Source organism: Tyto alba, unplaced genomic scaffold (genome assembly GCF_018691265.1).
Source record: "Tyto alba isolate M040663 unplaced genomic scaffold, T.alba_DEE_v4.0 Super-Scaffold_41, whole genome shotgun sequence".
Classification (NCBI taxonomy): Eukaryota; Metazoa; Chordata; class Aves; order Strigiformes; family Tytonidae; genus Tyto; species Tyto alba.
This window is the reverse complement of record NW_024881317.1, coordinates 11,754,243-11,770,359: the sequence shown is the minus strand read 5'-3', so window position 1 is coordinate 11,770,359 and position 16,117 is coordinate 11,754,243. Positions and strand designations below refer to the sequence as shown.

The 16,117-nt window shown below is 41.4% G+C and overlaps 1 protein-coding gene across 13 annotated transcripts; it reads left to right on the top strand.

The window, feature by feature from the left end:
* Nucleotides 1-694: 694 nt before the first annotated feature.
* On the top strand, nucleotides 695-15,855 carry SQOR (sulfide quinone oxidoreductase). Of its 13 annotated transcripts, none has more exons than XM_032983018.2 (10): nucleotides 695-838; nucleotides 7,998-8,249; nucleotides 8,592-8,762; nucleotides 9,293-9,346; nucleotides 10,994-11,188; nucleotides 12,082-12,291; nucleotides 12,766-12,949; nucleotides 13,859-13,926; nucleotides 14,859-15,037; nucleotides 15,418-15,855. In XM_032983018.2, the coding sequence occupies exons 2-10, from the start codon at nucleotides 8,016-8,018 to the stop codon at nucleotides 15,473-15,475; spliced, it is 1,353 nt and encodes a 450-aa protein (XP_032838909.1). In that variant the 5' UTR covers nucleotides 695-838; nucleotides 7,998-8,015; the 3' UTR covers nucleotides 15,476-15,855. The 13 variants fall into 13 exon arrangements, with proteins under 13 accessions (XP_032838909.1, XP_042659944.1, XP_042659937.1 ...); XM_042804003.1 differs by lacking the exon at nucleotides 695-838 and adding an exon at nucleotides 1,161-1,181; XM_042804004.1 differs by lacking the exon at nucleotides 695-838 and adding an exon at nucleotides 1,703-1,722.
* The last annotated feature ends 262 nt before the right edge of the window (nucleotides 15,856-16,117 follow it).

The window sequence follows — 16,117 nt, the reverse complement described above, 5'->3', positions numbered from 1 at the left end:
TAATTTCTTCTTGGGTTTGTTCCTATCTCCATTTATCTCCACCATGTCAAGCCATAGGGTTTAAGGAAGGAAACAGAACACCCTGCTTGGCAGTTGGAAAAGTTACAACATGTATTCAGCTTTTGCAAACTTTCAACTTAATGAAGCAAATAATTTAAAGCTTAATAAAGGATAATTTCAAAATCTGTACACATGCAAAGGTGATAGTCTCTAAAGCAGTAGTTTACATAAGTAATTGATGTTACACTGTCAGTCACACAAAGATGTAAGACAAAAGATTAGGCTGATCAATTTTGTTTCATGTGTTGCGATGAAAATACATCCCAGCACTACTGTGAAAGCAGGACCATCTGTACATGTACTGGTCAGCAAAACACTATCTAAATTTAGAAATATAGTTTATTGCCGTGATGAGCAAGACATCTGTCACCTGGGACTCATGTAAAAAATAATCTCCTCCCATGTAAATACAGCCTGCCAGAGTAATAGAAGAGTTAATATGAACTTTTTGCCACCCTACTACCTGAAACCAATGTTTCACCCCTTCAGTGCTCAACTGAAGTTGCTAGTTTTCCAGTCTTTAAAATTGGGTGGAAGTCATGTTGGTAAACTACGTATGAGGATGTATTTCTTACTCTTGCTTTGCTTCTGCTTCTGTATTTTTTTGTTTGTATTACTGCTTCTTTTTTGTTAGCCTTACAGATTCTATGACTTAGAAGTATGCCAGAAGAAGAGTATCTCCAAGAAAACATACCAAAGATGATGTGAGGAAATCACTGCTTTTCTTCTACATCATCCAGTGCTACCAGAGTTCATTTCAGATTGTGCTCACTATCAGGTAAGCACTTTCCATGGAAGAATACTCCGCATCCTGCAGAACTCACAGTCTAAGCCTAGACAGACATGCAGATGTTGTCCTGTGGAGGGGTCAGTATAATTAGCCGGCCAGGAGGTGCATGCTCCAGGCTTCCCAGGAAAGCGCAGTTGCCTGGTGAGCAGGGAGTGTTACCCATTGCTCCCGCAGCCACCCTGGGTGCCAGTGGTGCTGAGGTGGCGTGCACCCGGGCAGTGTGTGCCCAGCCCTCGCACAGCACCCTCCACCCCTCATCCTGCCTGGACTTTGCTGCTGTGAGAGAGATAGGCAGCGCTCCCTGCGGCTGCAGGAGGGCTCTGGGCTACAGGTGAGTAGTTTCTTCGTGTTTGGTTTATGTGTTCTGTTTGTGAGTTAAGTAATTTCTTTACTAAACTTGCAGACCACTTCTGCGAGAAGGCTGGGGAAATACGCATGAGAGCATAAAGAAGATATTTTAATATTTAAAGACAATCCTAAAAATATATGTTTTAAAACAAAACAACTTTATTTTCTCATGGAGGGAGCTGAGGATCAACCTCTTAGAACAAAAAATGTGGAAAACAGGCTGTACTTTGACTATGTTGGAGCAGCTGGGAACAGGAAGTCAGGAAGCTCTTAATTATGAAAATGGGCAGTTTGGTTGTTTTAAAAGATGAGACTGTAAACCATGGGGCCTTTTTCTCTTTAGAGAAGTCACTTCTATTAACAAACATGTCTAATCTCCATGTCATATTTTTAAAGATACTGATTGTGTCTTCTCCCAGTACATTTTCTGTCCAGTAAAATCCATGAAAGTGTAGGTGTTCAGCAGCTTTGAAGAATGAGGCTTTGTTACAGTCATCGGAGGTCATTTATTAATTATTGATCTAGTAAGTGTTTGGGTTTTTTTTTAATTAAAATTTAATTATTTTGCTATTTTTCTGTTTATAGAAAAGGACCACTAGATTAAGGTTTGGGGTTGCTGCTTACATGTAACCGGATAATGTTCAGATATCGAAGTATCAGTGGTTACTGGGTTACAGCTAGTATAGGGGTTGTGATTTTCGTTTAGGTCAGGCTGAGGTGAGTGACCTGTGCTAAGTGGATCTAGGTGGGACTTCGAGGCTGGTACCAGCCGGATTTGCAGCTGGGTTTAGGTCAGGGTTTCTGTTTCAAAACTTATGGAAGCACATGTATTAAGGTTTTGTTTTCAGATGCACTCAAAAGGGAGAAAAGGGAAGGCATTAGACTAAAATTGGGAGGGTTTATTCATTTGATAGTGCTTTCATGTAGAATAATGTAGTGTTTAAGCTTCTGTGGAACTGGTATTAGATGTGCCAAGTCTTATGCAAGTGACAGGAAGAAAAATGGTTTGTTTTGAAGGCCTTTTGACTTTGGACTTTCTTACTTTTATTACGTTTACACATTTTACCTGCTGTTGCAGGTGTTATGTAGCTGTGGAAAGCATTACAGAAACTTCACATATGTGTATGGAACTACTAAATACTGAGAAGTTCCTCCAAAAAGGTAACTCGTATCCTGTCAGAATTAATGATATCTTTTGGCTAAACCTGCTTCTTGGACTTACTTTGTGTATTTTTTTGTGAGAACAGCCACTGATAGGGAATGATAGCCTGGGTTTTTACAAGCAGGCAAAATGAGTTGTTCTAATTCAGATGTTAGATGCTGTGGCCTCATCTCAAATAGCCTCTGTACCTGGCAGGGAGCATCTGTGAGAACACAGGTAAGTTGTCAGGCTTGACTTGATGATTATTGGCCTTTAGCCGTAAGCTGAGAAAAGCAACTGAAGCTCCTTTTCTACAAATAGAAGCTCAAAGTAACACGAAGCGTAGGCCAAGTGGCACAAGCAAAGAGTATTAGGCAGTTTGCCACTGGCTGGCCATGAGGAGTGGCAGTGCACTTGTGCTGAACAAATGACAACTGTGGAGCTGGGACAGAGAAACTGTTTTTGTTCAGAAGTGCGGGATGTGATTGCAGTGTGCACACCTGGATGCACCAGGGGACAGACACATGTACCCCTTTTCACATGGGCACCCTGCAGAACGTCTCGTTCCTTTCTGCTTCTCAACTGCATGCAGACAGTGGAGCAGCCTCGTAGTGTCTGCCCATTTAACTCCTCAACACCTTCCCCTCATTCTTTATAGCTTTCCACAGCTGGCTGTGTACCAACTGAGCAGTTGTACCTGTGCAGAAACTTTGTGCCAAGAGGAGAAGGTTGAGCCTGAGAAGGAAATGGCCTGCCAAATGGTTTGGATCTGTTGGTAGCTTGATGCGTATGAGTTGGCACAAGTAATTTTGTCTGTGTTAGCACTAATCTTCACGTGACTTTTTTTTGGCTTGACAAACATGATTTAGTGGATTAACAGCTGTTATTACTTCATGCTGTCACCATGTCGTAAATCAAAGGCCCTAGAAAGTATTTGGGGAAAACATCTTAAAGCTTGGCTCAGCAGTGGGCTGCAGTTAGAGGGATAGAAACAAGAGATGGCAGCCCAACTCTCTGCTTGTCCTCTTTCTCCATGCTTCCAAGTGAGTTACAGCCTGATTCCAGCTTAGGACTCTAATAATTCGTTCGGCTTATTAAGAGAAAAAAATATTTCATGTATTTTTTTAACATGGTGGGATTCCAGGCATAAGTCTGATGTTTGAGATGGAAGGCCTGTAGAGCAATTGGTTAGAAGATAGGACAGTCAGGAAAAAGATTAACGCAAAGCTGCTAGAGTCCGTCCAGCTTTCCTTGGAGTGCCGGCAGCTCCAGCAGTGGCTTTCAGACCTCTGAGGGGGATCAGAGACCCAACCGTAAGCGAGCGGCAGGGGCTGCCCGGCTGGCAGAGCCCCCCCGGAGGCCGGCGCCCACCCCGCCCGGCCCCGGCCTTTGCCCGCCCGCACCTGCCCTGTCCGAGCTCCGCCCCGCCGCGCCCGCTGCCAGGACCCGCCGTTTATCGCGCCCGGGGCGGCGGCGCGGTCCTTCCTTCCCCCGGCCCTTCCCCGCGGAGGTCGGTGCAACAGGCAGGCAGGGGTGAGGGGCATTGCCGCCGGGGGCGTCAGCCCTGCCGGGAGGGAGCGGGGGGTCCCGGGCGAGCGGGGCGCCGGGGCCGGCCGCGGCGTGAGGGTGCGGGGGTCCCGGGCGGGCCGAAGCGGGCGGCGGCGGCGGCCCTGGGCCCCGGGGCGGGAGGGCCGTGCCCGGCGGGCGGGGCAGCCTGCGGGCCTCGGGCGCTGCGCCGGCAGCGCGGCCTCGCTGAGCGCGGCGGGGCAGCGGCTCTGCCCGGGGGTCCCAGCGGGGTGCAGCGGGGCCTCGCCCGCCCTTGGCGGCGCTCAGCGGCACCAAGCCCGGGGTGCGCGGCCGGATTTACCGAGAGGTCGCGCCTGCCAGGACCGGGTCTGCTTCCCCCGGTGCCTCGGGGTGTCCGAGCCCTGGCGAGGAGACCCGGGCGCGTTGACCCGCTGGCTGGCCGGGAGCCGTTTCGCTGTTGTGCCGGATGCGTGAGGTACGCAGGCTTTGCACCGGGGAGAGAAACTGCTGCCTGCCATGCGAGCACGCTGGAGCTGCCGAGTGTTTGTGCAAGGGTGGAGTATTTAAACTGTTAATCTGCGGCCAACTGTTTAGAGAGCAGTTGCAATGATCTTTACTCTTGCTGGTAAGACTTTTCTAACTTCATTTGTTCTGACGCCCTGCAACAGATTGTTCATAAACTGGCTCCGCAGAGTAGTCACCCTTGGGAGCCGAGCATAGAGAGGTACCCCCGAGAGGGGAAAATCCGTAATTGTCCGGAGTGTCTCCACATGAAGTGCCATGCTTCAGTGGCTTGTACCACTTGGCATTCTGCATGTGTCTTCGGATGTACCTGTTCAGTGATACCTTCTCTGCATGGGTAATACTGCAGAACTAATTGTGACAAAGCACCTTCCATGTTAAATCAGCTGGTGGACCTGGTAAGCGCACGCGAGAACAGATTGAATGTTGGTGCTGGTAATTAACCACTTCTCTTTTTAGTTTAAAGTTAAAATAAATGTTGGTAACCAATTCAGTTCCTCCATCATGCTTCTAGACAGGTCGTTCATTTGTTTTTTAAGAACAGCTGAGTGAGAATAGTTCTTCATGGTTTGTTTTCTCAATCTCTTAAAGGGATATAAGCCACTAACTGTAGGAAAAAGCGTTTTCTACTTTTTTTTTTTTTTTTTTAACTGAAAAGTCACTGGGTTTATGTTTGTACTACCTTAACCTGCTTAATGGCATTCAGATGCTCTCCTGGGCAGTCTTCACTGTGATTTTTTTTTTTTTTTAATTGCATTTTCTTCAGTATTAAACAGACTTGTTCTAAAATCATGTGAACAAATAGCCTTACAGTAAAAGGGAAAAGAGATTTGTGAATGGAGGTGTGACAGTCTTTGCTGATTATCTTCAAGGTAAGAATGTTGGGGGAAAAAAGTCTGTTTTTAAAAAAGGAGGGGAAGCAAAAAAGGTTTGAAATGCCAGCTCTTCTAGTAGAAATGAGATTTTTCTGTGGACTTATTGTGAGTCACATCACCCTGATTTTTGTGATGCCAGGCGAGTTGTGCTGCAGTAGCATTACACAAGCTGCCAACTCTGTACCAAACTATGGTGGCTTGAATGTGTTTGTAGAACAGACTTGCCCCTCCCGGTGACAGAACTAGTTTGAAAGGGCAGAACTGTCTCAAGCTGAGCAGAGCCCTCACTGAGGCGGAGAAGTGTATTGTAGGCTTTACCTTTCTAGGCAGCGCTCAAAGACTTGTATACGGATCTTCACTAGGAATGTGATTTCATGCTATATAAGGCTGTACTGTATTGGCATAACCAACTGTTATGTTTTGTGGTGCATAGTTTAAAGGATGATGGGTAAGCGTGCTGTGTTTAAAATGGTCTTGTAAAAGCTTAAAATTTCAGTTCTGTAGGCTATCTACTGATTTTCCCCTTCACCGTAATTTTTGTCCTGTAATTCCCCTGTTCCTTGATCTCCAGCATCCAAAGTAGAGGGTTGATATGTTGTTGACTCAGTTGTACAGCTGCTGTCTAACATGGGAGTTTAATATGAAGGATTTTGCTGTTATTTTTAAAACAGCTGTCTACAAATGACATTTCAGATTGTTTGTTTCTGTATACTCTGAAACAATTTAGAAACAACATGATACTGCATTCTCATCAGTTAGACTGCTGGTTAGTTAAGGTACATCTCGCGTGTGCTCATAAGCATGCTTACTTCAAAATCTGTTTGGTCAGAGCGGATAATTATTACTTAGTTAACATAACAAATATTAAGTCTCATTCTCTTGGTCTGGACGTTCTGCGTGTTGTCAGTCAGCAGGCTGCTGTGCCTGTTCTGTGTGTTTAATAAAACTCAAAGCAAAATCCTGTGTTCATGACTTCCGGGAACAGGATGTCCCTCTGAAAACTCTCTCTCAGACGGAAGTTGCAAAACTTACTCTTCACAATTCATCTCTCTCTCTGATTTGGAGAAAGCAGGACAAATCTTCATCAGGTAACTTTTATTTCGAGGGCTAGAACAACTTCCTCCCCGTGCTTGGGCAGTCTGTCCACATCTTTAAATAACTGCCTGCACTAGATAGATGATAAACAGCCTTCTAAAGTGAAGCTAACTTATTCTACAGTTGGGTTTTTTTTATTTATTTTGAATAGGTAGAGAAAGAATATCTTTGCATCTTGGAAACTTCCTGTAAAACAAAATGATTAAAATTATTTTTACAGTGAACACCTCTGAGACTTTCCCTCTCTGTCCTAAATTATACTTTAGGGTTTAATAATGGCACTTCATAAAGAATTTGGGGTACATGGACATGAGGGATGGTAAGATAGCACAGGAAGGTGGAGAATTAATTGCTCAACTACTTCTAGTGTAGCGGAGAATTTTTGAAGCTGGCCTTAGATTTTCTTTAAAATATTTGAGGTTTCTAGTTTACTTTTCAGACTCCTGTCTGTAAGTACCATAAATGAGTTCTACCCTTTGAGAGTGGAAAAAAATTGAATTATTGCCTGATGACTCAAGAGATTCAACAACGGGGAGCAGGTATAGAACACAGGAAAGTCTTGTCGTAAGTTGCTTTTCAGGTTACAATGCTTACTCATTCTTTACTGGCAATGCAACAATAAGGAACTGAATTAAAATGTGTTTATACCTGTTTTATCACTGAAAAGCTAAAAACTGATATTCAGCGTGTGCAAACAGATGTAGTACAGGAACAGCTCTTGTTCACTAACAGAGGGAGGGAAATACGTGGTTAACCTTGACTGTCTTCTAGGTAATGCAATTGCATATCCAGTGCTACAGTGCTTTAAGGTTCTGGTTCTTGCTTGTCAGGTGACAGGGTGCAGCTGTAGCAAGGATGAGTATGGGTTTCTAACCTTCGTTTCCAGTTAATTTGCTGATGTAAAAGGTGACCATGGATAGAGAACTAAGTATTTTGAGTATACTCAAAGATCCCAGATCCAGGAAGATGTGAGCTCGTTTCACTGAACTTTGTTTTCCTATCAAGCTGAGGGCTCACTACTTCTCCTGCAAGAATAGGTGAATACACGTGCCCTTCCTCAAAGTGCTACAGAATGCAGCATGTTTACCCCGATGGCGTGCACCCCTGAGAGGCAGAGAGAAGAGTTATGTCTGATGTGTGCATGTGCTGGCACATCCTAACAGTAAAATACAACTGTAATGATGTGTTTGGCTGATAGATTAGTTAGTGCAATGGCACTCAGTATGTACACACAACTACCTTGTTCAGTATTTCAGTGATCTACACAACTTAGCAAATTCTTCCTTTTTGTGGCACTCATCTCTTCAGGTTTGCAGTATTACGGCTGGAGTTACAGCATGTGCATCGCCTGTGCTATAGGATCAGATACACTTTCCTGCCATGATAACCAGAAAATGTTCTTGTACTTTGTTAGAATTCATTTGCTTGTGTGAAATTTCAATTCCCTGGCAGAGGCCAGGATTGACTTTTTTTCTTCCCCAAATTGATTACAGTCCCTTTGCAAATTAGTGTTTTAGCTGCAACAAAGGTTTAGTATTATAATTCTTGCCTTGAAGTATGCCATCCAGGCATACAAATGAATATGAATTCTACTTTCTGTAGCCTCTCCTACTTACTGGTGCCTCTCCTTATCTTGTAGCTTCCCACTTACTGAAAGATGTCAGCAATTGGAGTAGTGTCCTCCTGTTCCTGTCTCCGTCCTGGAGTATGGCTGCTGAAACCAGGAATGCAGAAGATGAACTCCTTTGGCTTACATACAGCAGCCAGGTGTGCTGCCAAGGATTATTACGAAGTACTTGTATTGGGTGGAGGCACTGGTGGAATCACCATGAGTGCTCGGATGAAGAGGAAAGTGGGGGCAGAAAATGTGGCTGTTGTTGAGCCAAGTAAGGTAAGTCTTCCTCAGCTGTAAAGCATTGAAAGGAATAAGTGTTTCACATGTGTGACCAGATTGGTCTGCTTCTCATCCCTCTCCAACCCCACATGTTTTTAACTGTGGCGAGGGAGCCAACTAGCCATCTTTTAGAAGGCTTTGCATGAAATTTGTTGCTTTGTGATAGAGATGCACATCCTTCCAGCTTTGTCATGTAAAACTCTTGATTATTTATACAACCTCTTTTGTCAAGAATAATACAATGTTAAGAGCACATTGCTTCCTATTTGGAGTGATGAACCTTCATCTTAAAGTCCCTTTTAAACAGCTCTTAAATGTCCATTTGAACATTTCTTCCAGACTCATTACTATCAGCCACTGTGGACCCTGGTTGGCGGTGGTGCAAAGCAACTGGCAACTTCTGCACGTCCAACAGGAAGTGTAATGCCTAAAGGTGTTGAGTGGATCAAATCTCGAGTTACAGCCTTGGATCCAGATAAGAACTGTGTCTGGCTGGAGAATGATACCAAGGTAATGATGTAAAGAAAAATGAAAAATTTTAAAAGTTATTCTTAATTTCTTATTCTATGTCATGAGTTGTCTGTCTACCTCCTGCAGATTCCCTTGGAACTCCCTATTGAGTAAAGACCTTCCTTCAGCGTCTAGGAGGCCAGGAAATTCCATTTAGTCATATGAAAAGTACTTGATCCTAAAATCTGTTTCTAAGAAAAAATGTTGTAGATAACTAGGTTAGAATAACATCAACTTAAAATATCATTATTCTAAGTCTTTTCCCTGTTTATAGTGAACTGAACATTAAAGTTACAATTTTTTGCTCTAAACACTTGGTTTTGTGTATAGCAAAGGCTGTATGTGTAACTCACAATGCAGTTAGCATTTTAACTATAAATTATTCTTAGAGCTTAACGTTTATGTTACTAATGGTCCGTATATCTCCTTCCCTTATGCCTCTGTTGCTGTCAGATAACTTAAATTTGCTTTGAGGTAATGTTTTGGGGTTTGTCTAAAATACTTTTTTTTTTTTTCCCCTTATACAACAGATATCTTACAAGTATCTCATAATTGCCCTTGGGATTAGTCTGCATTATGAAAAGGTATTTGTTTTATAGTAAACATGTTTTTTACAAGTTTAATGGCATCATGTATCCTTATGATCCTCACTAAAGTAAATGGCTTTTCAGTACACCTTTTTACTGTGAGGTATTGAATGCTAATACAGATTAAAGAGCCACAAGGTGTTGAATGCTAATACAAGTTAAAGAGCCAGAAGACAGCCTAATGAGTTTACTTCTTCCACATATCTCTCTGTAATAACCCAAATTACCCTTGTGAAGGTCTTTTAAGACAGCTTTGTTGCATCTCTATAACAGTATCAGCAAATGGGGCAGCAAGTTAAGTCTAGAACTTAGAGGCAGTCTGTAATAATGAGATAATAAGGTACGCTGACTGTAGTCTGAAGCATTGCTGATGTTAACAGAAGTGAGGAACACACAAGCGATCAGTAAAATCTGTCCTGCAGAATTAATTTAACCCACCCTCACCTTTGTTAAAGGATGCACTTCAAAAGGAACTAGCTGCATTACCACGCTTGTGGTAACTGGGGACCCACCTGGGGCCCTTCTGATCTCTTCGGTTTCCTGTACACTTCATTCAGTGGCACCCAAAGCAAAATGTTAATACTGTTGTGTGGCACCGGAATGACCATAGCGATATGGAGGAGTAGGAAAACACAAAGGCAAGATGTTTGAGCGATTGACTCTCATGGTTTTAATCTGACCTGAATATGATGTAGTATCTGATAATATATTTGAGTATCTCTTTGAAAAGCTCCCGAGGCATCCATAAAGCAAGAGCTAGCCTTACTTAACTATAGTCACACCAGATAAAATCTGGTGATTAGATCAGTGGAATGAGGAGTTGCATTGTGTTCAGCGACCCCTTCAGTCTTCATATATATCTCTTCAGTACAACCTGATAAAACTAAATTGAGTACTAGAAGCCATGTAATACAGTTAATCACTATTACTCTGTAGTGAATAAAGGGCATAATAACAGTTCTATATGGCTTCACAACAAAAGTGGCCACTTTAAAAAGAGGGATGGTTTCTGATTTGTCTTCACCAACAGCATGCTTCCTGGTGTAGACTGTAATGTCCCAAACACATGCAGTGCATGTTACATGTCTCCGTTTTCTCACAAAATTTCTGTTATGTTGAAATGTGGACAACTCCCTTTCTCATAAGCAGATGCCCAGGCATAGTAGGGAAATAATTATTGGAGACAGTTGAGTTAAATCAAAATAACCCTAGGAACTGTAGATATCTGCAGCTGACTATGGGAGAGTTTCATTCAGCTTACAAATTTTCATAATGCCTTTTTTTTTTTTTTTTAACATGATTTTTACTTACAATGAATGACATGGCAGTGACTTTATATATTCTTACTCTGAATTTCATGCACTAGTCCACAAAAACTTGGGATTGCATCTGCACTGAACACTTACGCTACAAATGTTGCAGACCACAGTAATTTCAGTAAATGTTAAATCATCTACTAAATTCTAATGGAAATATGTTTGATTGCTAGGCTTATTTCCAAAAATGCCAGCTAGCAAGTATGTAGGGGCTTCCTTTTTGCTAGAGGCTTCTTACATACCTATTTCTCAAGTCTGCATTTAATACTTGATGATGACAACAAAATTTTTGCCATCGGTTCTTTAAACCTTAATTTCATTTTCTTAGATCAAAGGCTTGCCTGAGGGTTTTCATCACCCTAAAATAGGTTCCAATTATTCAGTTCATACGGTAGAGAAAACATGGAAAGCTTTACAAGATTTCAAGGAAGGAAATGCTATCTTCACTTTTCCAAATACTCCAGTGAAGTGTGCAGGGGCTCCTCAGAAGATCATGTACTTATCAGAAGCCTACTGGAGGAAAGTAAGTATTTTACTCACAGTGCCAGTGCTTGTTCCCACAGTTGGAAGGCAGGCTTGTTCTAAGGGATTCATATTACATTTAAAACAAATAAAAACCACGTGGGAGGAATGTGACTCAGAATTACTAAATTAAAGTGACTGAGTTGCTTTTTCTATTATTGTATAATAAATGAAGCTAACTGAACTGTACATAAATATTTAGCATATATTTAATACTGAAGAAACTTGTAGAATTCAGAAACCATAAGGAGAGAACTGCTTCTGGTGAGCTACAGATACAACTGTTCTCAGCCTAATTTATAACTTCAGGTGGTGCACTAAAATAATGCTGGCTAGAATTAAGTAATTCTTGTTACTTTAAGTACTTAATACCTATTGCCGTTTGTCTTTCTGCTAGTTTGCAAAGTGGTGCACTGTCTCAGCATGGGGAGGAATCTTAACCAGGCTGTTAAAGCAACCTTAGTGTAAACAAAAGACAACTTCAGGTGGAAGTGTCAGGTTTCATATGTGTTCAAGTTTCATGAGCTATCCAATGGGCGAGTATCTGAATAATGCATAGAAGTGAAGGGTTCGGAAAGCTATATAATGCTAAGCTGCTACAGGTGCTTAACCTGCATACAGCAGTTCCTCGGTGAATTGCAGCCACCTCTTCTCAGCTAGCAGTTTGTGTGGGCTGTCTTCAGTACCTCACTCAGAAAGACTAAAGATTGTCTCGTCTAGCTTTTAACATGGTGTGAAATAGCTGTATCTCGGGAGTTCTGATGTTAATATTTCATTAACAACTGAACTACATTAATAGTTCTGTCAGCTCTTCACTAGTGCAGCATAGTTCTTTTGTCTCTTCTAGCTTGACACAGTTTCTTAACAGAAAAGGCTAATTTGATCTCTCTGCAGACAGGAAAACGTTCCAAAGCAAACATAATGTTCAACACTTCACTTGGTGTCATTTTTGGTGTTAAGAAGTATGCTGATGCATTGCTTGAAATAATAAAGGAGAGGAATATTGCTGTTAACTATAAGCACAACCTTGTAGAAGTTCGAGCAGACAAGCAGGAAGCTGTGTTTGAAAACTTGGACAAACCTGGAGTGACTGAAGTTCATCAGGTAAGGAGCTTTCCAACCTCTAATTTGGTCCTATTTCTTTTCCTTCTATACTGTAATATAACTGCCACACTATAATAGCATAATGTCTGCTTTGTTATATACCGCCATCTCCTCCTGAAAGTACCATCTCTAACTTTAGCAGAAGATTAAAAAGTTTGAAACCAAGGTGGAAAGAAGAAAAAAGCATTTCATAAACCATACCTGGAATCCTGCATGCCTTGTCAGTGTAACTTGGGAATGTCTTAAATGTATATGAAGGCAAGTTGCTGTTATGCCAGTCTTAACTTGAGATGCCTGATAAGGTTCATATTAATTAAAGGATGCACTTCAAAGTTGAGAGCAAATTTTCATTCTATATACTTGTACTTTTAAAAAACAAACCAAGAAAACCACTCCGCATTGATTGCCTTGTATCAATACAGGTATGATTTGCTCTGATAAACTAGCTGTTGAGTGCCTTTTCTTTCTGTCTAGTATGAAATGCTTCATGTCACACCCCCCATGGGGCCTCCTGATGTTCTCATCAACAGTCCTGTCTCAGATGCAATTGGCTGGGTGGATGTAGATAAGGAAACTCTACAACACAAAAAGTATCCTAATGTGTTTGGTATTGGAGACTGCACCAACCTTCCAACATCAAAAACTGCTGCAGCTGTAGGTAAAGTTGCCTGTGTGTGTGTGTGTGTGTGTGTGTGTGTGTGAAACGTGTGGGCGTGACAGTAAGCTTTTTGTTCAGTTTGTTACTCCTGAGGCCTTGACTTCAATTATTTCCAGCCTTCTAAAAGACCCAGGTCTCCTGGGCTAACTAATTAACTACAGACCATGCTGATGCCATTAACCCACAGTTCTTCTCTTCCAAATGCTTCACAGATGAACTAATTCTGTGTTCACTGAATGACATAAGTGTGCTGCTCTTGCATTCTGTCATCATTCAGTAACAAAACTTTCTGCTCTATCTTAGCAGCTCATGCATGTGTCAGCTAACTGATAAGTTGCTACTGCAGAATCACATGTTCTGTGCTTGTAGCCACAGGGTCCACTATAAAAACGCTTTAGGTATATGGTTTCACAACAAAAAAAACCCACAAATTACAGCGTGGAAAAAAAGAAAGACTATACAGTATGTTATTGGTGTGGGGGGAAAAAAAAAGCAGCTATACATTAAGTTATTGGTGTAACTTGAAGAATGGTGAACTACTCCAGCAAACGAGTCTAGAATACTTCCCTTGCAGTGCTCAAAATGAAACAAAACTGCAGTGTGCCAGATTCATAAGTGTTTGGGAAGACAAAGGAAATATAATTTAGTGTAGAATGGGCAGAGGCTGAAAACATACAGCTCAAGTTTCATTAAGCTCTAGCATGTTGGAAACAATGAGACCAAAGCATTATTCCAAACTATTTTTTTTTTCCTTAGCTGTGACTGTAAACTTCCCAAACTGATTTGACATCCAAGTTCAATTACAGCTGAATTGTCCAACAAACTGCCTGGCTACTAGTATTTGCTCTAGTAATGACAATAATTGCTGCCTGTAACAAACCCTTAATATACTTTTTCTTTCTTGTATAGCTGCCCAGTCTGGAGTGCTTGATAAAACTATTTCCCTGGTAATGAAGAACCAGTTGCCGAATAAAAAGGTACACACAGATCTTGTCTTGGGGAGCAGTTATCTTGAAGGTTTTCTCTATTCTTATGCAGGAACTCCTGCAAGCAGCTAAACTCTGTGAACGGGAAGGCAGGAAGGGCTTTACAGCAGCAGTTGGGGTGCTAAATAATATATGCCATATAGTCATTTAGTTGCATAATTCATATTCTTGATACTGTGTTTAAAAAATATTATGTATTTATTTTCCTGACTTCTGAGTTGAAAGGAGTTTAAAGGCTGATTAGTCGGGGTTCTTGACCAATGCAGATGACTTATTTAGAGTAAGACTTGACTAGTGCAATCCCTACTCCAGGAAAAGCCTTGCAAACTTGACACATCTGTACAATGTTGAACTTGCCGCCTCTGTACCAAACATGATCTTGTAAGGAGTTTTGTACTGCAGATGATATATTTGCCTATACCTATGTTCAAATTTCTCTCTGAGACTCTACTTCCATTTTTCATATGGCTTCTGAATTAATATTCCTTGGGCTACTAACCTTAATATCATCATCCATACTACTGCAACTCTCTGAAAATTTTGCAACTAGATTTTGTCTGTTACTTATATACTGTCTGTTAAAACCAGCACCAGCTCTCATAATGACCTACTGGTCACCAATTCTGCTGGTTACAATAACCAGCAATTCATGACACAAAGTCCTGTTGTTCTAGGTTAGTTCTAATTTAAGCAATGTTGTTTAAGCAAGTCTACAATCTGTGTTTGAAATAAAATGGCTTAGTATTGTAGTTATTAAACCAATATTGGTTTAGCAGCCTTCTAAACTTGCTGGTACTAATGCTATAAAAGCAAAAACCTCATAGTAACTTATTTTGAAATACAAATATTAACCCTATGGCTTGTAACACCTCAGCATTTAGGCTTTATTCACATTAATGGAAAGGGGCTATTCTCTATTGCAGTACGATGGATATACTTCCTGTCCGCTAGTAACAGGCTATAACAAGGTGATTCTAGCAGAATTTGACTACGACGCTCAACCTTTGGAGACCTTTCCCATTGACCAGAGTAAGGAGAGAGTAACCATGTACCATATGAAAGCTGATATGATGCCTTTTCTCTATTGGAACGCGCTACTGAAGTAAGTATTTCACTTCTGAGCAGGCAGAGCTGCTCTGAGAATTGAGAAAAAAAGCTCCGTACAGATACCTCTTCCGACTTAGTTCCTTAGAATAAAAGCAAATGAAGTACATAAGTCTTAACTGAGGCCTCGAGTTTCTGAGGAATCTTAGCCCTTTGCTATTAATAGGGGTTTGTTCAAGCAGAATAGGGTTGAATTGCACAGAAGGGACATCTCACTGAAGTAAAGATGATTCTCCAAACCAAACCCTCCTCTCTTAGCCCATATGGTATCCTATGGGAGTAAAAAAAAAAAAAAAAAAAAAACCACTATCCGCCACCCCAACCCTTACTTGGATAGTACATACATAAAACCTGATGAACAACTGTCTCCATTTCTAGGGGCTACTGGGGAGGACCAGCTCCTGTCAGGAAGCTAATGCATCTGGGCTTGAAATAACTGCTCCTTCTCAGTGCTGGTCAAACCCTTTTGAAGAAGGACTGATTTCACAGTGGATCAATATGTACCTTCCCTCTTGGACCATATACTAGACTTTTTCTAAAGATCAAGCTTTTGTCCTATATTTGTCCTCCATTCACTTTCTTTCCTACTAGGAATTAAGTTGCTCTTCTATGTAAACCCTAGCCTTAAACTACTTCTGTACATTCCCAGGAGTTTAGACTTGCATTAAGCTACAGGACACTACTGCAATCTTCTCAAAGAATCACTCATTTTAAAGCTGTTGTATATGCAAATTTTTCTCACTGACTGAACTGAATTAATCAACGTGTGCACTGGATTTAAGGAAATAGCAATGCTAGTAAAATAGCCTGAAAATCTCCTATTGTTCTCTCATTCTTGAAGAGCAAACTCAGGAAGCATACTTGTTCCCTAATTAGGTAGATTACGGAAATTGGTGAAGGTTAGTGAAAGGAAAAAACTCAAAAGTAGTACATGTGTACATATATACATACACACACTCTCTTAGGACAGTTGTGCCACTTCACATTAGTTCTGCTATAATGTTTTACCCTCAGAGGTTAAGAATATAATGAAAAGACTTCCCAGTAGATTGGAGAGTGGAAGACTGAAATCATCTGA